The sequence below is a fragment of the Montipora foliosa genome, chromosome 3, assembly GCF_036669935.1.
Source record: "Montipora foliosa isolate CH-2021 chromosome 3, ASM3666993v2, whole genome shotgun sequence".
Taxonomy (NCBI): Eukaryota; Metazoa; Cnidaria; class Anthozoa; order Scleractinia; family Acroporidae; genus Montipora; species Montipora foliosa.
The window spans coordinates 16,466,257-16,491,599 of NC_090871.1; the positions used below are offsets into that span (position 1 = coordinate 16,466,257).

The 25,343-nt window shown below is 39.8% G+C and overlaps 1 protein-coding gene across 1 annotated transcript in view; it reads right to left on the reverse strand.

The window, feature by feature from the left end:
- Positions 1 to 25,343, reverse strand: part of LOC137996922 (leucine-rich repeat serine/threonine-protein kinase 1-like) — a 50,458-nt gene that overhangs the window by 24,052 nt on the left and 1,063 nt on the right. The window contains exons 2-15 of the mRNA XM_068842563.1: positions 23,372 to 23,595; positions 22,723 to 22,763; positions 20,249 to 20,414; positions 17,990 to 18,028; positions 17,045 to 17,159; positions 14,428 to 14,685; positions 12,122 to 12,259; positions 9,865 to 10,226; positions 7,225 to 7,993; positions 5,453 to 6,379; positions 3,901 to 4,070; positions 2,597 to 2,742; positions 1,780 to 1,902; positions 739 to 1,009 (exon numbers count right to left, since the gene is read on the reverse strand). Of these exons, the coding sequence (XP_068698664.1) occupies positions 739 to 1,009; positions 1,780 to 1,902; positions 2,597 to 2,742; positions 3,901 to 4,070; positions 5,453 to 6,379; positions 7,225 to 7,993; positions 9,865 to 10,226; positions 12,122 to 12,259; positions 14,428 to 14,685; positions 17,045 to 17,159; positions 17,990 to 18,028; positions 20,249 to 20,414; positions 22,723 to 22,763; positions 23,372 to 23,573 (3,727 nt within the window). The 5' untranslated portion in view covers positions 23,574 to 23,595. The remainder of the gene's footprint in view (positions 1 to 738; positions 1,010 to 1,779; positions 1,903 to 2,596; positions 2,743 to 3,900; positions 4,071 to 5,452; positions 6,380 to 7,224; positions 7,994 to 9,864; positions 10,227 to 12,121; positions 12,260 to 14,427; positions 14,686 to 17,044; positions 17,160 to 17,989; positions 18,029 to 20,248; positions 20,415 to 22,722; positions 22,764 to 23,371; positions 23,596 to 25,343) is intronic.

A 25,343-nucleotide genomic window follows, 5' to 3' on the forward strand; every position in this document is an offset into this window, starting at 1 on the left:
TATTCTCAAATAAATATTTCTTCAACTTGCATTTGCTAAGTTTATTATTGCCTTTTCTGTCCGACTAGTTGGGTGATACTAAAACAATTAGACCCTTCGCCCTCAAGAGCCACCGGTCAATAGCCCATTCGGCTTCGCCTCATGGGCTATTGACCCGTAGCCCTTGCGGGCTACGGGTCTAATTGTTAATTAGTAATACTAAAAGAGTAGCAAGCGTTGAAAGAGCGCTCTGATTGGCTACCCAAATTCCAAATATCCTTTGCTATTCACCTCCGAGCAACTCCCGCGGGATCTGCGCCCGAAAACACTGTAATCGTTGCAGGAAATCATTTTAAAGTCATTTTTTTGTGCTATATTGTCTCACTGTTTTAGTATATACTAAAGTAAATATCCACCACTAGCCACCTCCACTTCGGTGAATAGTTGCTAATTGTTTAAGCTCCCCCTTCCTCCAAAAACAATGGTTGTATGCTTTTCTTTCTGGAAACATTCTGTCGAGTGGAACGGAAGGAGGGGACATTGTTCAACTCGTTTTGTCCAGGTTGTAGACTATTTCGTACTTCAGAATCAGGTTGCGATGTTTTCCAGTTGGAAAAAGTATCAACTACAAATTTCAACCTAAACCAGTTGGGGTTGAGATTAGGATGCAGCGGGCTCCTCAGTTCGAGTCCTTCGCAAGGCGAAGCCGCGCGAGAATTCGCCGGTGCCGTGGCAAAGTAAAATAAGATACCACGAGACCTTTTTCTTTGATCTCAAACGACGTCTTGTAGATAAGTTGTCGTAGTTTTTGGATGTTGTACCCAGTCCTACAGCTGACTTCGATCTTGGCCATCACCTTAGGCAAGCCTCGCTCCCGTGTGTTTATCACTCTCCCGCCAAACTCGGTAGAGATGTAGTTATCTGATATCATATTACTCAGATTTGTTAGATAATCTGATCTCCTGTCGTTGTCATCGAGGCAGTCATAGTGGGTACCTACAATAATGACTGAGGAGTCTGGTGCACGGGCCTATAAAACGAAGAAAAAGAAAAAAAAAGAAAACGCCCATCCTGAAAACATCTGTAATTTCTAAACGACGGCGTAGGGGTTTCTCACAAAAATGCCAAGATACCCAAGAACCATCTTTCAAGCCTCTCACTTCAGGATTGTGCGAATTGTTGGCAAATTCTTTGTCAGTAGCTCGAGGGAACTTTGAAGCTTGCAAGTACGTATGCATGTTGTGTATCATATTTCTACTTATAAAAACTCAGTAACGGTTCATTTATCATTAAGAAACAGTCACGTTTACTCACGAAATCGATTTATCCTCAAGCCGAAAAAGACGCATAGATTTAAACATGTTTGACCGGTGTCAATGTCGCAAGAACGTAAACAAGAGAAGTTTGAAAAACTTGACTTTTGTCAAATGGGTTTATTTAGTGCGAAACGGCATGAGGAAAACAGTGGGATCTGTGTAGCCTCCAAAATCAAGTGTTCCAATACGAATGAATATCTCCATGGAGATTTTAGAGCGGGAAAAAGAGGACGGGGTTTCTACTTCAAGTGTTACTTTAAATTCCCTTTCCCCAATTTTCGTGTGAACGCTTCGAAAAATATTTGAGAGGGCTTCGTTAGTACGAGAAGTATTCCTACGCATGTTTTAGGGTCTGTGGTACAATTAGCAACTTAAATCCTCGTTATCAGTCTTTGGACAAGACACTGAACGAGGCTAAAATATGGCTGACATGTGAGAACATCAACAGCCAATAAGAAAACGTACAATAGACATTCCGGCTTACCTGGATATTAAGCAGCCACGGTTCAATCCCACTGACTCCTCTTTCGCCATCTGTCACCTTCCACATGGCGATGTACAATGAACGATGCGAGAGAAAACACTGATGTGTGGCATAGTACTCGCGCTGAAAGACAAAATGTCATCTAGGCTATCAATATCTTCAAGGGCATAAAATTTTCCAACCCGGTTCAGTTAGCTGAACGTAGGACTACCTCAGGGGAGGTCGTGGGTTCGAACCCTGGACGGACCAACCCTGGGGACACTCAAGGACTATACACCTTTGGCCCCGCCGGCTTCACATCTCTTTGAAATAATAAAATAATGTGGGACCTTTAAGAATCCACTCATTGTTCCAAAACGGTATTGGAAGAAATGCCCAGAGTTTCGTCCTGACCCAGTTCTGGACGGGGGTATCTATAGCTCCTTCAACTGGTTGTAGACTGAATAACAAAGAGTGCGACCAAAATACCCCGAACATCATTACAAGTTAGTCCAGAAAAGCACTGAGGGGAGAGGCTCGTAAATGTACTTCTTTTCTTCGGTAATCTCGATAATTGGGAGCTCAATTACGAGACATTTTTGAGCCACGAACGGCAAGCGCAAGTGAGCCGTTTTGTTTTTTAACTTGTCTCATTTAAGAGTCTCAGTATCTTTCCTCTATCAGAGACGCCGACCAGTTTAAAAATCTGATAGACTGCTATCCTGGCATGCCAAGTATTCAACCGGTTTCCGTCGATCGCTCAAAAACGTCTCGTGTTTAAGATCCCTATTAATAGACACGTTTTTACCGCCAGGGATTAATTAACTGCTTCCCTCACCTGTCCACCAAAGTCCCAAGTACTAAACTTGATACTCGGTCTGTTATCTGCTCGGCCGAAGGCAAAATCAGTCTTCTTCGGATAAATCCAGTCACAAACATCCACTCCAACAGTGGAGATGTTGACATCAGGTTTCTTTCCACGACCTAAAATAACAAGAAGTCAAGTTAAAATAAAGTAAACCGTCGTTCCTCATTGCCAAGATTTTGTGGAACGCATTGACAAGACAAGATGTATGAGACATTTTCTCAGTTGTGCATGCATGTTGAAAACGGAGATGTTCTTTGGTGATAATTTTGTTTGTTTTTTTCTAAAATTAAGATCGAACTTATGTTCTGTTAGGAGTGTTCATGCTTAGACCCGGACACCAAATGGGAATACCCCGTATTTTAGGCTCGTGAGAAGAGATGACGGCGAAGAAACGAAGGAAATCACTTCTCAACGATGTGGTCAGAATTCATATCGAGGTTCTTGCTAGAGTGGTTTTCAATTGAGTGTCGAAAGTAATTTGCGAATTGCTTTGGTTTATAATTACTTCATTCAGTGATTGGTTCAAAGTTCTCGCGCCATTTTTTTCAACCCATCAGAAGTGAAACCAAAACCAATCGTGGCTTTCGTGTGCACATTTTGCCGCGCTTTGTGTCGGCTACGTGTAATTTACTTCGAGTTTTGATAGGTTTACTGGATTGTCCCCGTGCTTTTTGATTGGCCAAAGTAATTACTTTGGTTTTGGTTTTACGACACTCATCCATCGTTAAATAAAGTGTTTTTCTTCTTCGTCACACGTTAAAGCACCAGGGCCAACTTGCTCGAAGCAGGATAAGCGCCATACATTAGTTAAGGAGCATGAAAAGGTTTTCACAGTATTTAACGCTGGTCAGCGTAAACCAAGCTCGCCTGAGATTTAAAATGGAATTTTCCCAAAAGTCACAATCCGTGATGGAATGCCACCAATCAGTCAGTTTACAGTATTATCTGTTTTTAGAACAGCTACAAACTGCATTTATTTTGTGGCATTGCATTCTGTGTCCGATCCATACTTTTGCATCTAGCAAGAGCAATGAATCCTGCAGCTACACGGTTGCGACTAATCAGAGGCGCTCTGGTCACCAGGCTCAATCTGATCGGCCATTATTTGGCGGGATCTATATTCTAAATTTAGATAATACCGTCAACTGAAGGAACCAGCCAAAATGAGAGAGGTCGTGGATTTCGAGCTTTGTACAACAGGTCAATCAAAGTTCTTTTTGGAAGCTTTCAAGCCCAGCACTGATTTGGCTGTACACAGTCAATGCAAACCTCACCGATAGTTGAATTGCTTCTTCTTTTTCTCAGTTTTCTGTCGGTCCATCCAACAGGTGGTGAGTTCTGATAGCTCCCTGTCCCTTCTTGTCTCAGCTGGTTTAGAAGTGTTGTTTTGCCGATGTTTGCAACGCCGACAAACATGAGTTTCATACTAGGGTGCGGCTCAGACCTTAAATGAAAACAGAGGCGTCAGCCGAGGATGTCTCTCTGGTTTGCCCGGGGGAAAGGGGGGGAGGGGGGGGAGAGGGGTACTTGGGTATGTGCCGCTGGTCTCTCAGAACCCCTACCCCTTTACCCCCATCTAAGTCACTTTCGGGTAAAATGTAATTTTAGCGACCCCAACTTAGTTACTTTCTGTTTATGCATAAACCTTACGTAAAGCCTTTTAATTGTAATTTCAAAACGGAATGCAATGCGACTACCGTGGTAAATAATAAATCAACAGCGCTACAGTTCTTTCTGTAACAACTTAATTTTACCGCGAATTTTTCCATTTTTAAATCCCACTAGCCAGACTTTCTTACCCCAAAAATCCCCACAATTTGCGGCCCCATTCTAGTAACTCTGTCGGGAACCCTGTTAAAAATGCAACCTCATTAAAGTCAATTCAGTGGTGAAAATGCCACCCCATCCAGCGGCACACCCCCATTAGCCCAATACAAGAGATTATGAAGGTAAGAGAGGTAATCCCTCATATTGGCCCTATTCCCACCGTAATCCCTCTTAAGTTATTTTTAGATCTCCTGCAAGATTCGGTATTCCCACGAGGGTTAACTGATAGCCAATCACATGTCCTCATTTTTACCAATGTTGACAGCTGAGCGAATTCCCACGCAATGATTCGCGTCGTTCGCAAAAATGGGGACATATGATTGGCTGTCAGTTAACCCTCGTGGGAATGCCGGATCTTGCAGGAGATCTAAAAATACCCTAAGAGGGATTACGATGTGAATAGGGCCAATATGAGGGATTACCTCTCTTACCTTCATACTCTCTTGCCCAATAATAGGCTGGTTTGCTTCCCGACAACAAAAGGCAATTGGGAAATCAGAGATCCAGGGAGGATTCGAACCTGCGAACTCCAAAACACCGGTTGGATACGCTACCTTACTCTACCCCAGCGGATGATGTATCCTAGCGACCTTACCTAGCGACAGGAGTTCTCGTGCTAGCGCAAACCGATCGGTGTCACGGAGGTCGTAGATTCGAATCCTTCCCGGGGGCCCGTTTCTCGAAAGTCCCGAAACTTTGCGGGCCATTTTCGGGTGTCACAATTCCCTTTGCATCTCAAGAACGGAGAGGATTTAAGTCGTCAAACTTCAAAGTCATTTTTCTTTTTGCTACCTTGAAAACATGTTAAAAGATCGGCTCTCCAAAACAAGCTGTTGGCATTTTCACAAATAGCTTTACGCATGTTTACGGGCCCGAAAAGTTTTCTGGACTTTCGAGAAACGGGCCTCCGGGCTCCGATTTTACAGTTGTCTTTTCGCCAGGTCGCCAAGCATCAGAGAAGAAGAATTTGTCCAGGGACACAAACATGGCAAGATTTACCTTTCTAGGACTGATCGAAGATATCCAACAACGTCTTTGGTCTTCTTCCTCTCAAGCACACTCGGTTCAATATCCTGAAGCTGAAGTCCTTGATACTGAAGATCCCATAACTCTGATAGCAACCCAACCTCTGGGGGGAGGTGTGTAATTTTTGTCCTATTCAAGTGCAATGAGCCCAGCTTGGAGAGGACCCTGATGTCCCGCGGCAAAGTCGCGAGTTCACTGTTTTCGCTAAGTGTTAGGGATTGTAAGCTCGGATAGAGAATGCTAGGGCCTCTGGACTTTGCAGCTGTGCTTTCTGAAAGAGTGGCGGCGGATACCGATCGATACCGCGGTAGTAGAAAATAGATTTCTACAAGTTTGTTATTGTTAAGGTCGAGCCTTTTAAGATGCGGCAATATTCTATGTTTCGAATGACGGCACAGCCGCACTTTCCCGCTTAGGTGCAGTCCACTTTCCGCGCTTATTCTCCTTTGCTTAAGACTCGGCCGCTGACCTTCAATAACGCTGTAACACCTATGTTCCGAAACATTTCCGTAAATAGCGTTTTCCGCAATCGGATAAAAAGAAGTCAGATTATTGTAGGACAAATCCAAGGTTCCCAACGAGGTTGGAAACAAAGCTAACGATGGAACATCAGAGATGTGGTTATTCGACAAATTCAACGTTAAGAGATTCGTCGCTAAACAAGACAAGCCAAGAGGAATCTTTGCTATTTGGTTGGAAGATAAGTCAAGCTTTTGCAGCGAAGATCCCTTGGTAGGTTCGAAGTCTTCCTCTTCTGAATCGGAATCCTCGATTTCATCTCCATGATGTGTTCCCCACAATTGACTATGGTGAAACATCTTTACTGGGTGTGGCTGCTTAATATTGGTTTCACTGCTAGGCGTGTTGGGTGATTTGTTCTCCAAATTTCCATTCACTTGCCTGTCAAGAAATAAGGATGCACATTAAAAAATAGTAAAAATATGCCAGAAAAGAACCAATTAAATACACCAAGTAGATCAATCGCCTCAGAAATTCAGTAGCGAAATAAGATCTGGGCAAGAAATACTGAAAACTTCACATTCTAATACATAGCGGACCGGAAAAAGTTGTTGATCAAGAGGCGCGTTTACACGACAGAGGAAAAATAGCACGGGTCCGATAATACGTGGAACGGTCCCATTCACTTTTGTATAGAAATAGTGAACTTTTATCCGTTCCGCTACGGGATCATACCCCCCCCCCCCCCCCCCCCTTCCCAAATGACCCTCTTCAAAATGTTGCATTTTCTTGCAAACTGACGTGTCTGGCCGGCAAGTTCTGACAAAAGGAAAGCGCCTAAGATTAAGTTCATTTCTTCGAAGTCTCAAACTTGCTCCGGCTACTATGGTATCCAGAAAATTCGCCCCATGAACAATTATTCCAAGAATGGTAGCTTTCAATTCAAAGTTCTAAACGTCTCACGCAGTATTTTTTTAATTTAAGCAGAAGACCTGATTTGAGTGATTTTCAAGGATTTGATATGAAAGGTCAGGGACACTGAACAAAGTAGGAGCGAAATGTCCCTGACTAATTATCTAGGGAGCGAATTGTCTGACACTCGTCTTAAAATAGCGCTTGGACGCATTGCACTTGTTACAAACGGTTCTTTCGCTACATAGCGGGCACTGCAGTGAATGGTTGGAAAACGGGGCTGAAAAGGTCTTGCTGGCTTCACAATCAAAACACAAATTCTTAAGTCTTTGCCACAACTGACGGAATAAAACGTTCAACAATAGAGAACTGACCTGACATCCAAACTATCCTTGCTTAAAGAAAGTAGCTTCGCACGAGGGAGTGTGGAGGGTTTTCCATGATTTCCAGAAGTCCCCTTTCGTTTGATCTTTAAAACCGGCAACTTCTTCACATAATTACCCTTCAGATCTAAGGTTTTCAGCGCGGGAGCGATCCACATTTCAAACGGAACAGTCTGTATGTCGTTGTGAGAAACATTCAGGGATTTCAGCATCGGCAGTTCAAACAGACAAGTGGGAAGAGTTGCCAATGAATTATGATGAAGCTCGATTTCTTCTAAGTGTGGACAGTTCCAGCCCGACTCGGCGTACGTGAAATCCTGACAACTTTCATCGAATGTATGGTTTTCATGAATATTCTCGCACGAACTGTAGGGTTTGCCAGCCTTTAAACTGTTCGTTGTGCACACATCCTTCTTACCCCCAATCCAATCACAAGGCAGACCGCTGAGCTCATTTTCCGACACATTCAGTCTCTTCAAACCTGACAACTGGAACAAAACAATTGGCAACTTTGAAAGTTTGTTGGTTGAAATATCAATTCGGGTGATGGTCTTAAGTGAAGGATGCAGAGGACCACTGAATTTTTCCTGATATGGGTTTATTGTGCTGGCAGCTGTAAGGATCCACTGTTTCTCCAGCTTTGCGAGCTTCATGCCATTCCACAGTACCGACACAGGATGTGCTTTCAGCCTCCAGATCTCTTCGGGGCTGCTGCTTGTTCTCGATGGATGCAACTTGTGTTCTTGATCCACCTGAGCGCCTACAAAGTGGTAAAGTCATTCAATAAAAAAAGTTACGTCACCGGCAAAACTCGGGTACCATAACTTCTTCCAAACCATTAAAAAGAGCTTCAAAAATTTGCCAACCCATGCAAAAGGGTCCGGACAATTTGCGCGGTAGCACACCCGGGCGACGGGGGGGGGGGCACTCCCTATAATGCCTATAAGGGGAGGCTCCGCCCGAAAGGGGTCCCTTTTTCACGCTTCAGGTATATGGAAGGGTTGGGATTTTACGAGTCGAAGTATATGAAAGGGTAGGGAAATCTCTCATTTAGGTATTTAAAAGGGCCTTTTCATGAGAGGTAATATCGTTCATTAACTTCATTCTAAGGGCAAGAAAGGGGATGCAGTGTTCTTAAAGGAAACCTCCACTAAAACAAGAATACAACTTCAAAATATTTAACATAATCTTTACAATCAAAATTGTTCAAACGTTTTCCAATGGAATCGTTTGTATCCGAAATAAATGAATTTCAAGAACGCTTGTTTTCGTTTTCAAATTTCCTGGGCGCCGCCATCTTGAATAATTGTGACGTGTTGTGGGTTGCTCTTTTGTATTTGCACAACGAGCTTTTGTTTTAAAACAACAGGGCAACCATGACACGTCACAATTATTCAACATGGCGGCGCCCGGGAAATTTGAAAACCAAAACAACCGTTTTTAAAATTTATTTATTTCGGATACAAATGCTCTGACTGGAAAAAGTTCGAACAATTTTGATTGTGAGCATTAGCTCTGTTATTTCTGCTTCATTACAAACAGCATTGTTTTGGGTGGGGAAGGGGGACCGACTCAGTTATTCTCAATAGTCTTTGTTGTTGTTGAACCTCACTGGTCAATAGTAGATAGACCTACTTTTTCGTAGCCGTTCAAATTCCTGCACGGTTCTGTGCATCCCGGGTGAATGTGAATTTTAACACGGGGAGGCTCCGCCCCGAGGTCCGACCCCTTACCCTTTTATATACCATTTTTGGCGGAAAGTAGGAAAATAGTACCCCTTTCACAAACCTACTTAAGAACAATGCTTAAAGGGAACCTCCACTAAAACAGGAATATATCTTTAAAATAGTTAACATACCGTTCAGCATTGTTTAGGGGGAAGAGAGAGACCCGCAACAAGAAGATTAACTTTGTTGGAAATAATTTGTTTAGATATGGAGAAGGAAGTAAAAGGTGTCTCAACCATTTTGCCCAGGATTGTAGGTCTTCAATCTTATATATACTACATAGGTCTAAAACCTATGACAGGGACTTAATTTAGGATTAGCATCAACAATAGGGTTAGGGTTAGGGGGAATTGTGTTACCGTCCAAAAGTACGAAACCTAAGATTAATCTGAACAATTTTTGTCCAGGACTGTAGCTGTTGCTGTGACAAACAAGGTCGTGTGGTGATATGTGTAGTGCAGCACTTCTCAGGCCACACGATGATACTGATGCATGCTAATGCAGGCATATGATACAGATGATGATGAAGGTGTTATGGCATTTGACACGGGTTAGCATTAAATTTCAGCCATAAACATGCATGGCAGTAAAGGCCTGTATGGCTACTGTGCCAAAAATTTGCACACACAGCACTTTTCACAGTCCCATGTAAAAAATGGTGATCTTAAAATTTTTCTCTGACTAAAAATACAAACAGACCCACGTAAATGCAGCCCTACATGGAACAAAGTGATCCCACGCAATTTGATAGGAAAGTTGAAGCTAAATTAAACAAACCTTTTTCCAAAACGTAAAGGCTTCAAGTATTGACTATCGAGTGTTGGCTAAACATTGTTTTGAAATCCACAGAAAAACGAGCATTGATTGTTTTCACGCATTGGCACCTTCAATGACATAAACGTACCTTGTTGAAGAAGACTTGTTACCACGTCAATGTTTTCAGCAATGATGGCAGAATTCAAACACTTATGCTCAACATCTTCTGCTTCATTGCTCAACAATAACTTGATCATTTCCAGATCTCCCTGGGCACAAGCAGTCTCTAGGGGTGACAGGGCAGATTCAAGGTTATCAACAGGTGGAACGAGATCACCCTGATCCTTGTGCTGTTCTGCATTGGACGTAAGATTCACATCTGCACCATGTTTTATCAGTACACTAACAACTTCCCTGTACCCTACAGTGACAGCATCATGAAGAGCAGTGTGCCCAGTTACAGTCTTTGCATTTAAAGGAGGACTAAGAATTGCATGACATGGCCCAGCACTGAAATAAAAGGTATTTAAAATTAGCGTTATTTAACTGCTCTGAGGTCAACATTGGAAAAGTTTACCCAATGCCTTCATTACAGCCAGTGATCGCAGGCATACTAGCAGAGGGTGGAGTCAAATGTGAATGGCTGCAGGAAGTGACGAGTTGAAGGCCTTTCTAAGGGAAGCTGCTGACACAAGGAATGCAGTCTTATGTTAAAAGGTTTGGTGCATGTCCAGAGGGAGTGTCAAGAATTTATGAGTCAATGAGTCAATGAGTCAATGAGTCAACGAGTTATTGCAGTTAATTAAACCATAAAATGAAAGCTAAAATTTCAGAGAGTGCTTAGGCCTAATCACTGAAACGAGGGCTTAGGCTTAATCAACAAATTATTGCTATATTGACTGCGAGTCCATTGACTCATGACTCATTGACTCATTTGACTCGTAAAACATGCGTTCTCGTCCAGAGGAAATGAGGCCTTCCACAAAGGGCCAGTTCATAGACAACCTCACAGAGTGGACAGAAAAACCACAAACCAAAAGAAAATGACAGACAGGAAAAGACAGAAGGATCTGACAGTGAGAGCAGCCAGGGTGGCAAGCATTCCTACCACGATGAAGCTGGATGACTGACTGAATGAATCAAATACAAAAATAATGCTACATGTATGTAGCTGACCACCATACATATTAAGGATACCTACAAATGCATAGGAACCTGTTTAATTAGGTAAAATAACAATAACAATAATAATAAATAAATATTAAATAATTATTTAATTAATTGTCGAGTCTTCTAGCACTGGGGCACTATTTGGGGACACTAAGTGGTACATGTACAACGAAATCAAATCAACTGTTGGTTTCTGAGTGAGCCATAAGGATCCCTCAGGTTCACAAATTTGTACATGCTCACAGAGTTCCTGCTTATATCCATGTTTCAAAAACTCATTAATAATTCATGAGCCTAACGGCCTATCAAAACACCAATAAAACGTCACGTGCATGAGCTTTATATCCTAATAAAACACTCCTTGTTAGTTTTCTTTATATAAAAAAATACTCATAAGGCATAACTTGTTTTTTGTTGTTTGCTAATATTCTCCTCTTACAATTGGAACCATTGTTCTGAGTCCAGGAGGACACACTTTTTGTGGAATGTTTTTGAAGCCATTCAAAAAACTTGCAGCACATGTTTTATCGGGTCTAAAAGCACCTGGCTATGCCCCATGTTTTTAAACCCGATAAAACACTGCTGCTTGTTGTTTAAACATTACAATTCAGTTACAGTACTGTTTATCTAATTCAAACAAAAGAAAAAAAGTTTGAGCCAATCTTCCAAGACAGACACTGTATTTCATAAATTACATGTACAGTCCAATAAACAACTGTCTATTTCCTGGTTAGTGTGTCACTGAACATTCAGCTTTGTTTTTATGAGTTAAGGCTAAACGCGCGTGTTGTTTACGTTTAATGTTGCCCGCGCACTCCACTTGAATTTATATGTCGCAAGGCTCGTTGTGTAGAGCGTTTGATTTAAAGTCGTGTAATCTAAGATTTTCAGTTGTGCAGAAACAACCAAGCTAACCGGTTGTTCACCATGTTTGCTAACCAGTTATTCGCTAAAGTTTTACCGGACCGTTTGCTACAGAGTATGTCAATTACAGAGACAGTCAAGAGGTAAGGTTTCAGTTAGTTTCAAAGTTTATTTGCGTTGATTTTCTGTTTCTTTTAAACATTTATAAATTCTTTGTATTTTAGATCGAATTGTCTTCAGTGGTTAAAATTCTCTGTATTGGCATGTTTGGTCTTTTGTTCAACGGAACAGTTAGTACTAGGGCATCAGAGCCCTACTATAAGACAAAGACATTAAACCTATATATAGTTACAACTATTATTATTACTTACCACTTATGACCACTGTTTAAAAGTCGATCCACAACCTTAACAAAGCCTCCTTGTGCTGCAAGATGAAGAGCAGTCAAACCACTGCTAGTGCTGACACTTGTGTCAATTCTGTTACAGGCCATTGATTCCTCACCATCCCTGACAAAATTTTAACACTTAATCAAACCCTTTGCATAAAACAGTTCTTCCACAGAGCACTGCAAATTTTATGAAACCAAGCTGAGTAATAATTTGATTGTGTTGGAGAGATATTTGATCCCAACAATATCAAAATAATAAAATTTCACTTGGCAAGGAAAAAAAAAACACAGCAAGTTAAAAAAGATAACAAAAGCAGCAGACCGATACATGTAGGCAAGCAAAATTATAAGATTTCAATAAAACCTTATTGTACTGCTCTTCAAACCAATCAAAATATGTCAATATTTGTATATAATTATGAGTGGAAGACCAAAGAGATGTAGCTAAATTTGTGAATTGTCATTGGGAGGCGTGGTGGCCTCATGGTTAGTGTGCTAGACTGCGGATCGAGTGGTCCGGGTTCGGGGCTTGGCCAGGGACATTGTGTTGTGTTCTTGGGCAAGACACTTTACTCTCACGGTGCCTCTCTCCACCCAGGTGTATAAATGGGTACCGGCGAATTTAATGCCGGGGGTAACCCTGCAATGGACTAGCATCCCATCCAGGGGGGAGTGTAAATACTCCTAGTCGCTTCATGCTACAGAAACCGGAGATAAGCGCCGGCCTGATGGGCCTTCTAGGCTCGTAGCAGACTTTACCTTTACCCATTGGAAAGCAATTACATGTATGAGGAAGAGAGGACGTAAAGTAGTTTTAAATAGTAGAGCATTACACTGGCACAGCAGAGGTCATGGGTTCGAATTTCATTAGAGTCACCTGAAATTTTCAGGTGTCTACATGTATAAGAGACAATGCTTAAATTGTCCAGTTAAGTGCAATGATCACTTAATTCTACCTTTCGTAGTTTAGCAGCCTTCTCAAAACCGCTCGGTCAATTGCTCAATGAGCTGCCTCCTCAGAAAGTTTGACCGTCTCCTTTCAGTCAGAAAAATTAATGTCTTATTTTATTACGATGAGAGGAGAAAGAAAAAAACCCAGACACAACACATTTTTGTCTCTAAAGTAAAGTCACTGCAGATATTATAAAAGCTTGAAAAAAGCTTGAAAAAAGCTTGTTTGATGTTTGATGTACAAATGCACGTCTGCAATATTTTTTTGCGTTGTGCACATGAAATGTTTATTTAACTAACATTCCTGTATTTCTTATCAGACTCCATGTAAGTGTCAATTCAATATAATTATGTGAAATTTCGTCACTTTAAATCCCCCAGACTGCACAATTAAAATTGGATCTGTGAGTGTCTAAATTAGAAAATTCCCTAGCCAAGCGAAGCATGCCCCCAGACTCCCCTAGAAGCCTGCGTTCTTTGCGCACTCGCTTGGGTGCCTCTAGCACCAAAACCGTCTCGACTTTCCTTATGACCTGCTCCCCAAAAACATTTTGAGAAGGCTCAGTTTAGTACTACTATTAGACTACCACCAAAGCAGGGGGCCAGGAGGTGTCTGATCCTTACGTTGTAAAAGAAAGATGGCCTCCTGATCGATGTCTGACTTTTGAGTCTCTTCGCCAATTTTTAAAAGGTAACATAATGTAAACCACATAGCTGAAAGTGCTACTATGAAGAAAAAATCACTTCCATTTCCCCCCCTCAGATTTTGAAAGTGTTATAATTGCTTAACATTTGACTGTCAAAATTTTGAGCTTTGATTTTTATCTAATGGCTGTTTACTTTGAGTGTAAGTTTTAGATTTTTCACAGTCTGCCATTACTCACGTTTCAAACTGACCCACTGAACCTCAGAGGGTTGGATCTAGGGAAAAGTGATGTCATTTACTCACTAGCTTAAATTTCAGCATGTAAACACACTTTATTGTACATGTACAGTACCGGTATATGGAAAACACAAGTTTAAAAGTCTGAAAGCCAAAACTCCCATGCTACATATTAATTCATCCACATACACACGTGTTGCATTCTTCAGCTATTGAGTCTTTGATGTAATTTTCTCCTAGATCCAGTTCTCTCGAGTAATGGCAGACCACTAAATAGGAAAATTCCAGTCAAAATAAACAATAGTCTTTTTGAAATCAAGGCTTAAAACTTGGATCACTTAATAGTGTTTAGTAAATATAGTTTTGAAATCCAAAATCCAAATAAAAATAAAAATTGATTTTTGGTCATAGTGTAGCACTTTAAAAATTTAGAATATAACCTTAACACTTACTTTGGAACCTGTAGAAGAATCTTGACAATTTCCTCAGATCCCTCCCCTGCTGCGACATGAAGAGCAGTTGACCTGTCCATTTTGCTTGGCACATTAATTGTTTGTGGCATTGCATGTGCAATCAGTCCGACCAACTCCACATTTCCACTCAAACATGCAGCATAGAGCGGAGTGATTCCAGTAAGTGTGTTTGGCGAACCATCCGCTCCCTTACTGAGTAGAAGTTTTACCACCTCTAGATGGCCACCTTGACAAGCTCTGTAGACAATAATTATTGCAATTGCAATGACATTGAAAAAAATATAATTAGAGAGAATGTGTGGATGTGAGTTCTCTAGCTTTGTCTATCAAAGGGGTGCTTTTCGAGGGCCAAAGGCACAAGCTTGTGGGAGGGGGCACCAGAAAAAATTTTCAAATTTGGGCCTCTTAGAATGCATTTCCTGCCTTCTGGAGCACAAATTAAGGTATTTAAACAAACCACTCAATATATCTGTCATTAAATTTTGGCTTTTTTGAATACTTTGAGTTCTTTTGGAAATTCAGTTGACAGCAAGACATATTTTGGGTTTTGAACAGATATTAATTTTATTAAATATAGCATGACATAGACCCTTTAAGGCTCCTTTGCATTCTATACAGCTGCGTAAAATGTACCGTATTTACCCGCGTATAAGTCGACCTTTTATGGCCTCAAAAGAAGCTCCAAAAATCGCCCTCGACTTATACACGGGTCAAAGATTTTGAGCCAAGTTCCAGCTAAGTAATTTATTCAAAATTAACACAATCATGTTGTCTTGTGCATAACAAAGTTCAACACAGTGGGCAAAAATGACAAAAGACTTTAAAATGAATGTAAGCAATTCCATTTGAAATGAAACAGGATTTGTCCAACTTATAATGTTGAAGATACTCACCAGCACAAATATGAAATAGACACTGGAAATTTTTGTTTTCCAAAGGTGGAAAGCTCTTAAAAGCATTTCTGTTTCTTCAAATAAAATGCGATCGTTCAACGGCTTAGTAACCTGACGCAATACCTCCTGTTTGCATGCAAGCATCGTCACTCGTGTTGACTGAAAATGCTGGTTGGTAACGATTGTTTTTCATTCTTAATACAAACCTAGCTGATTTAAATGCTTTTGCAAACTTCATATTGTTTGGTTTATGAGTTTTGCTTTGTTTGTCATGTGAGAAATTACAAGTCAAGGACCAATTAAACCTTGCACATTTTCGCATCGTTCGCAAGTTACACTGTATTTTCAAAGATTGACTCCTGCCTCTGTGATGTTGTGCTTATCCTCTAAAGCCCTTTATCCTTGAACAACGAAACAACGAACAACGATTTTCGGAGAAACTCAAGGACAAAATGCCCGCATATACAACAACTGCTGAGCCACAAAACCATTAAGCGCTTGAGACCCTGATTTTTTTTGTGTATGATCCACATTTTCAGAAATCGAAGAATACAAGATTAGTGTCCCATAAACATTTAACAAAGATATTAAGAAATTGCTTTTTTTGCAATCAAAAAAGGGGGGGTCGACTTATACACGGGATAGACTTGTACATGGGTAAATACGATAATTTCATACGTCATGACCAAAAATGTCATCTTGTCACCCTTCAATCAAAGGTACCTGTAGTTAGCAAATCAGGCAGCTTACACCACATACTGGATTGCTGGACCGCTGTCTCAAAAACTGTGCGAATGTTTCTCATGTTACTCGTAAAATTTAGGGTAATGTCTAAAGAAAAGTAGACGGCTAGTTCACATGCAATTGCCAGCGAATTTCGCTGGCCGCCAGCTCTTATTGAAAACCCAGCTGATCTTGTTGTAAAAACATACAAATGCAGCTGATGTTACGAAAAATGGTCGTCGCACGTTGCTTGACTTTCTAAGACTTATTTCACATTTTTAGGAACTTAGACAAGGCGCTAAGAATTCTTATACTGTGTAATTACCATAATAACAAAAATTATTAGACTTTTTAGAACATTCGAGAATTCGGTGGTAACAGAAAAGTATATGAGCAGGAGAGTCTAAGCTGAAAGGTTATTATTAATCTTATTAACTATGTACTAACTAGCTGTTCACAAGCTGGGGATTTTGGCAGCAATGTTTATTCAAGTGAGATGGAGGTTGTGTATTGTCATGAGATAGAGTCTGTGGATAATTGTGGAGGCCGGTGGCTAGCGGTGGATATTTACCGAGCCGCAAAGCCACCGAATAGTTGTTTTGGTATATACTAAAACAGCGAGATAATATATATACAGCACAAAAAATTAATTTGGATGTTTTCTTTACTTGTCACGGATGCAAATCGGGACGCCATTTTTTCCTGAGTTACTCGGAGGTAAATAGCACAGGATATTCGGAGTTTGACGAGCCAATCAGCGCCCACGTTCAACGCTATCCACTGTTTTAGTATAGTACATGTATATACTAATTAATTTTATCATTACTGATCTGAGAGGGCTAAAAAGCCTAGCCCTTTGCAGATGCCACTACATACACAGCACTTCCTATGCAGTTACATTGTATAACAGATCCTGACTACAGTATTGGTATGACAAGCAATACTAGTTGAGTGATAAAAGTTGTCAACTCATGACTTACTTATAAAGAAGAGTGGTTCCGCCTTGGTAAAGCTTGTTGACGGTAGTTGTACTGGCCTCTGCTATGAGCTCTTGGACTCTTGGTAAATCACCCAAAGTACAACAGCGAAACAGTTCTGAAAAAAAAAAAAGTGGAACGTGAATCAAATGACTTCAGCACAACCAAGGACAAATGCATCAATAATGCCTCTTCAGATGTACTACCGGTAAACAAATACCAAATACTGAATTGCAAATAGCACAGTTCCATGTGATAGCTCTGGAAGCATAATTTAAAATAATCATGTATGGTACCTGAGCCGCTGCTACAAGGTCCATGCATGTAAATTGATGGTGACAATGGACTTATTATTATTCATTTAAAAGTGTCAAGTCTTCTTTAAATTTAGACAACTTGCAAAGTTTACAAACAATAAATTATAAATATTGTGAAGTCATGAGATGGAGTCTGTGGATAATTTATCATTACTGACTTCATCTGAGAAGACTAAAAAGCCTCTAGCCCTTTGCAGATGCCACTACACTGTACACACACAGCACCTCCTTCTCTGCGGTTACCACAGACCATGACTACAGTGTTGGTATGATAAGTTGTAGTTGAGTGATAAAAGTTGTCAACTCATGACATACTTAATTATAAAGAAGAGTAACCCTGCCTTGGTAAAGCTTGTTGACGGTAGTTGTAATATTTAGTTGTAACAACTATAGTGTAGGGCTCTAATTGGGAACACTAAACAACAATTTGAATTAAGCTGGCTTGATTCCTAATTATTAGAAATAATTAAAAACAAATTTAACTCAAATCAACTGAAATCAAGCATTGGTTTTTGAGGAGAAGGGAAAACTGGAGTACCCAGCTGAGGAAAACTCTCGGGGCAGAGTAGCGAACCAACAAACTCCATTCTCATATGGAACTGGGTCTGGGAATCGAACCAGGGCCACATACCTTGAGATACTTCTTCTTCTCGAGCCAGTCGTCTGATGGCTGTTGAACAGTTCAAGTAACAAAAAAATTAGACTTCCTTTAATTTGCAATTTCTTACTCCCTTGAAAATGTGGTCATTTCAATAATTGTAACATCCACAACTTCCAATGGGGGTTCAGTACTCACGATTTCAGGAAAAAAAGTCAATCAAAGTCTTCACACAATACCCCTCCCCCCCAGAAACAAGACTAGTTTTGAACTAAACTCTCTGAAAAAATTGGACAGCTGAAGAATGCATGCTGGGTAATCCCCATAAATTAACCCATTAATTGACCCCTAGGAGTGAGACTTATTTAATAGATTTTACTCTGTCTTATGCCAGACAACTTACTCGCCAATGGGGGGGTGGGGGGTTCAGGAGTCAATGGGTTAATTACATAATTTATTTAATTTATTTAGTAATTTTGCCCTCATAAATTAAATGAGCTGAGAGACCTTTCCACCTTAAAATGGGAATTCTAAACCTTTTGTTATTCAAGTGCAGAAATATTGATGCAGAGAGATAAGTAAATTCTAAAAATTATCAAGTCTGTATAGATTAAAGTATGTAATCAGAGAAGTTCAGAGGCCTGAAAAGTGACAGACAGCTCCTTAACTGAACAAACTCCCATAGCTAGCATTTGCTGCAGTAGCTTTTTGTGGCAGCCGAAACACTGCATTTAATTTAGATCTATTACCGGTAACTTTATTAGCAGTGGACAGGTGGAGAAAAACAGGCTGCAGGAAAGAATAAAAATCCTCCTTCAAAAAGAATCCACACCACTAAACATGCCTGCATAACATACTGTTTGAAGTACATTGTATGCGCCCCTAGATACCTTCACATTTGACTGCAAGAGTGAAATTGAGTTTCAAGTTAGGTCCACAGAACTCTAAAGCCCTGGCCAAACGAGAGCAAGAGTTGATGAGAGTTAAAACTCTCACTCTCTTGGCCAGGAACTTTCATCCCCTCTCGGCTACTCTTGTAGACTATCAAAAGCTCTCAACGAATTTGAATCTGCTCAAATTTTTCCTGAGAGTTGGTGAGAGTTTTGTTTCGTTTTGGCCATGCACGAGAGTTTGAGGGAGAGTTTTGCGATCAAACGTTACCTTTTTTTCCAGCAGGCTCAGATATAAAAGTAAAAATATAATAATAATAAATTATGATATTGGATTCAGGGACCAAGGACAACACCAAGGCTGAATATACCAGCTGGCTAGTCATCATATTTACCTTACAAAGGGGGGTTTGACAGGGTGGTTCCCAGGCTCTCTCTTTTGTTTGCCCGTAAAACTCGGACAAACTCTCGCTCTCATTTGGCCAACTGTCGATCACTCTCATTGACTCTCGTGAGCTCTCAAGAGTTTCAACTCTCATCAACTCTCGCTCTCATTTGGTCAGGGCTTAACTGGACAATTTTTGTTTTCACCCATTGACTCCTGGGAGTGAGGCTTAACAGATTTTACTCTGTCAAACGTCAGAAGATGAAGATTTTACTCGTCAACTGGGGGTGTCCTGGGGTGCCTGTGGAGTGAATGGGTTAATTTACCATCATGTTGTATGAAGTCTTTAATGGCAGGAAATTGTCAACATGTGTACAGTATGCACGTGAAGTTGACTTAAAAGTTCATAAAATGTACTTGCACTCAACATTCACATCCAAATCTGCTGACAGTCCTGCATAACAACGCGCATGTAGCGTAGTGGGTATCGCTCGCCGACTGCATTCCAGCGCTCCGGATTCGAATCCCAGCTCGTGCACTCCAAAGTTCACTCAGCTTTCCATCAATTTGTGGTGGGGGAAATTGAGTATCAGTATTACTGGGAAAAGTTGTGCATGCAATTGGATTGGAGTGGTGTCCACCCCTGCCATGAGTTGCGACAGATGTGGTAAGTTATGGTAGAAGCTAATAAAAAAAGGAGCCTTCAGGTTGCCTTTGACTTCGGTCTGCCTCTCGTCTTCCCTAAGAACTGCTAACCCTGACAAAAATACATTTTGCTATAATTACCGTATTATTGTAGCAGTTCTCACACAGATTCTGATATGGCTGCTTGAAAAACACAGACCTGTCACAGGACAGGTCACACTAAACAATCCCAACCCTTAATTAACCAGATTAAACCTGATTTGTAGGGTTAATTCGAAATGCTAGCAGAAACCTCCTCCTGGCCTACACTTAGTTCCTGACCTGACCTAGCTACAACCTAGACTGCTTGGACCCCCAATTCTGCCATGATACCTTCAACAGTCTTCAAATATTTGGCTGATTCATATTCTCCTTTTTCAAGGGCAATCTGTACAGCAGTTTTTCCGTCCTTGTTTTTCATATCAACCTTGGCCCCCCCATCAATAAGAACTTTGAGACAACGCAGGTGACCATTTCGAGCTGCATGGTGAAGAGCAGTCTGTCAAGAAAAGAAAAAAAGGCCAATTAAGTTATTACAGAAAAACATAGCCCTACAGCACAAGCTAAACCTCACATGGTGACAAACAGTAGCATCCATTCAGATGACCTGATAAAGATACAAACTGCAGCCAAGTTAAAGTCCCAACCAAACTGTCTAGGAATTTAACTTTGTACTTCAATCCTTCTTTTTGTTGGTTCCGCTCAGAAATCAAAATCAAAACTGCATCAGACTGTGTCTGATATGCATATAACATAACAAACAGGCATGATTATTCTACATAAACTTACAAAAACCAACATTTACTTGGAAATACATCCAGAAATGCCCATGGGAAATTAGATGCATGTGGGTTTTAATTGGCTACACGTAGGCTAGGTTTTAATAAGCGTTAAAAAAGGTCCCCTTGGCTCTCCTCCCCAACTTTAACATAACTTGTGTCTCGGAATACAAAACCTGTACTTAACAATTATCCCATGAGCGCACGTTGGATATGAGTTGGCTATAACCAGTCTCATATCAAACAAGCGCGAATGAAATAATAATTATTGTTTTATTAAATTCCTTAAACTCCAAAAATTTGGAAGTACGAAATACGAGCGAAAAAAGCGAGAAATTCCGAGCGAAATCGAAAAGACTCAATGAAGATACGATGTCGTGTAATACCTTGTGGTCAGACAGACGTAGGCTCATCACAAAAACATTTCTTGCCTTTTCGCATACTATAATTCTAAACGTCAGAATTATTGATCCAAACTTTCCACAAAAAAGGTTTTTTTCTTTTCTGGCTTTATTCAAAGAGAAATTTCGCTTTCCGGTGAAAAAAAAGTTAGTTTAGCAATGCTTAATGCAATCATTTGCCATATAAGGTCAAACTAAGGTATATGAGCTGATAACTGAGATTGAGTGAACCAATCAGAGCACGCGAAATGCATTATCCGAGGTTGAGAATTTAATAAAGACAATTAATCCCCAAATGGTGCTCCTCTAGTAAGGAAAAAAAGCTGAATTAATTTACCGTAAGCTTATTGATAGAAATAGTTACATGTACTTTGTGTTGGATGCCAGGGTTTCAACACTTAGAAGACACTCTCTTTAGATTGAATTCATGACGCTACATCTCTGTATCACGTAACAGCAATGTTATGGTACCATATGAAACACCGATTATTTCCAAACAAGATGTGATCATTATTGTGATGTAATAAGTTACCTTGGCAATGGGAAGGCCCAGCAAAAACACCCTACAGTATAATATTTTGGATCGAGTTGCTCATAATTATCTCAAAAACAAACTAGGTGACCCCCCTTTTTTATTGCTGAAAAGTGATTAGAAGGTCATGATAAAACTTTTGGCAAAGTTTAAAAAAATTCTGTCTAGATAGCAGATTCAGAGCCATCTTAAAAAAATTACAGCATTAACCCTTTGACGTCCAAACCGGCCTACTCTGTCTAACACCAGACGATTTTACTCGTCAATGGGGAAACCCTGGGAGTCAATGGGTTAAGGTGGCTCTGAATCTGCTACATAGAATTTTTTTAACCTTTGCAGAAAGTTTCATCTTGCCCTTCTGATTACTTTTCAGAAATAAAAAATGGGGGTCACCTAGTTCATTTTTGAGATATACTGTAAGCAACTTAAGACAAAATAAAGGGTGTTTTTATAGGGCTTGCCCATTGCCACGGTGACATAATTATTACGTCACAATAATGACTGCATCTTGTTCAGCAAAAATCTATGTTTCACTTGGTACCACAATGTTGCTAATTCATGATACAGTGTTGTAGTGCCTATCCTGGCTTCCAATAAGAGCATTACATATACATGTAAGCGTTGAAACTGATTTGAGCTGCTTCATTTCTGGACATAAGTGAGTAATAGACCATTTTACAGTTGCGCTAAGTTACCTGGCCTATGAATCATTGAATGTGAGGCTGATAGAAACCTCACTGCTTTCCTTATGTAAACAAAAATGATTCCAACTAATTAGCATGAGAACAAAATCATTAACATAAGAAAAGGAGGGAGGTCTAGGTCAACACCAGCCTCACTTTCATTTAAAGGCCAGGTTACTACGCATGCAAATGGAAAAAGGTCATATAACTAAGGAAGTAACCACAGAAAAAAACCACTCGGACTTGCAAAGCTGAATCTAAGAAGAAATGAATCCATGATGCATACTAATTATGCTACTTGACTAAACAATAAGAGATTTCAAATTAAAGATTGCAAATCATTGGTATAAAATTATAAGAAGTTATAATTACTGGAGATTAAGTGGACAACATTAATTTTCCTTAAACTTACAGAGCAGTTATCCTCATCAGAAGACTGTAAGTTTACATCTCCTAAAAGGGAAACTGTCATTAGTCAAGTTGTATGTTTCTTCTCCTTAATTTTCAGAATGAATGCATTATGTTTTGGCTGAACCATATAATGGAATGATCATGGAATGATCATGATACCACTGTCTTAACCTTAGGAGTGATGAAGAACATATGAATGGGTTATGACCTGTGAACCATGAAGGAAATGTCTGCCACACAATTTCATAAAAGGAATATCTTAACATTTCATCCTTTGTTGTTGCATACCAGTTGTACATGTATTGCGTTCAATTTTAGCTTTAAGGTATATAATTACATTTGCAAGTTTTTTCAGACTGCCAGTTAGAAGTCAAAATCACTTATTGCAAGCTTGGCAAGACATATCACTGCAACTTCACCAACTTCATTATTAAAGCTTTGAAGTGAAAGTTTCAGAGTAACAATGCCTGGAATTGCCCATGGCTTAGTGTAGCTGGAATTTGCCAAAAACATGTTTGGATTCTATAGCATCCCAAAGGGCTAATGAACAAGAGGATTAGGACATGGCACATGATTTCTTGGTCTTGTCTTTGATTCACTCTCAAGGATTGTTGACCTATTTTAATTTAATTTGAGACAACTTAACATACCATGCCACTCAAGTAATTCTGCAAGGCAACCAGCACTGTTGTGAAGTGCAGCAGTGTGCAGGGGTGTTAATCCACGTGCATCAGGACTGTTTGCTTCTCCATGCACTCCAGCTTGTAAAAGAGATCTGAGCAAATCACGCTGGTCAAAGATTGCTGCTTGATGCAATAGATCTCCTAAGAATGTGAACACTGGTGCAGCCATTTAAAAAACAGTAGATCGAATCCTGAAACAATAATTAATTAACCACAAGATCACAACTCACAGCTACTGGCTACACTCTGACCTTTAAATTTTCTTTAGTTAATTCTCTAATTTGAAGGTCATTATTAACCTTACTATATTTTGCAAGTCACAAAATGGATACACATAGAAATTATATAAGGCACAATGAAAACAAAATCTATTGTTTGTAGTCACACCAGGTTTACTAAACAACGCCTTCCTTCACAGCAAAATGTTATGTTAGTCTTAGCAACTAGGAGCAGGTCTGGTGATCATCTCTGAGTCAAACTGCTCAGATTCAACTTTTACCCACGGTAACTTCCCTTTAAATGCTAATTAGAAATACATGTAATGGCACGTACTTATTACATGTGTATCTCATTTAGAACAACCATAACCTGGGGTTTGTTGAGTCTAACAATATTTACCTGCCACCCAGAAAATTGCATATATACAGGATTTTAACATGAAAGTTTGACACAGAATTCAACATGTGCCATTAAGATGGTAGAAATGATTTTGCATTTTCCCATCATTTTGGCACAGGAATAATTTCTCACCAATGTATTGATTTATAGTGAGGCCTGGCTACATTGTATGTATTTTTCCAAGACATTGTCAGAAAAATGGACAAGATTAGCAATTTGAAAGTTGCCATCAGAGCAAGTTAGCCCGATTACCCAGCTCAAATTTAACTACAACATGAGTACACGTTTCTTGGGTCACTTTTCAAAATAAATTAATGCTGTGTTTCTTTGAATTTAATTTTTCACATGCTACATCCCTAAAAAGAGAACCGTTTCTCAGTGGCAATACTTTAGCAGTAAGAACAGACAACATGCAACAGTATTAAAAAATATTTCGGTTTAATTAAGGAATTCATTGAGAATATTCATTCCCAAGCTTTTGACAAGGGTTGCACCGAAGGGTTTCAATGAATCTGTCTTTCATTACTTCAATTTAGGGAAAAAGTAGGAATCTTATCTCTGAGTGATTTAGTAGCACTCAGCAAATACTTTCCTTGCCTGTCGGTACTCATTAAAACCCCTGGGATTGTAATAAAAACAAGATAAAATAGTCTGTAGGAGGCAGCATGGGTGTACTGTTGCAATAAGAAGTCCAAGGTCCTGTCCTCAGCAGGCTGGCGTGACAACTAGTACTAGTACATTTGGGATAGTCCTGTGGACAGTCCCTGCCCCAACCAAATTTCTTTTACTAGTTATGTTCATTTGTATCCTTTTATTTCACTGGTCTTGAAAAGCTACTCAAAAGGGAGTGGTGAACCACATGCAAACATATACATGCATATAAATATAATTTTATATATTTTTAATTTTTGTAATTTCTTTCTTTCTTTAAAGAACTAAATATGTATATGTTATGGTTCAATTTTATATTTGGTTTTTTTTTTTTTTTTCAAAATAGTTCAATTTTGATTTTTCCTTTAATTGTTTTAGATAATGAATATCAGACAAAGAAAAATCAAATCTTATTATACTGAAATGGTTTGGAAAATTCTGAACTAAGAATTTGAACTCCAACATATATGTGATGAAAATCAAAGCTAAAGTTACTTTGTGGGCAATACCTGATAGCTCCATAAAATAACAAGGATAATCCATTACATCTTATAAGGGTTATTAAAGAAACCTTCAGAGGTAAAATTTAAAAAAAAATGATTATACACGATTCTAAATCTCACGGATGTTAGTTACTTTATCAAATCTTCTTGGCTGTGCACTACATCAA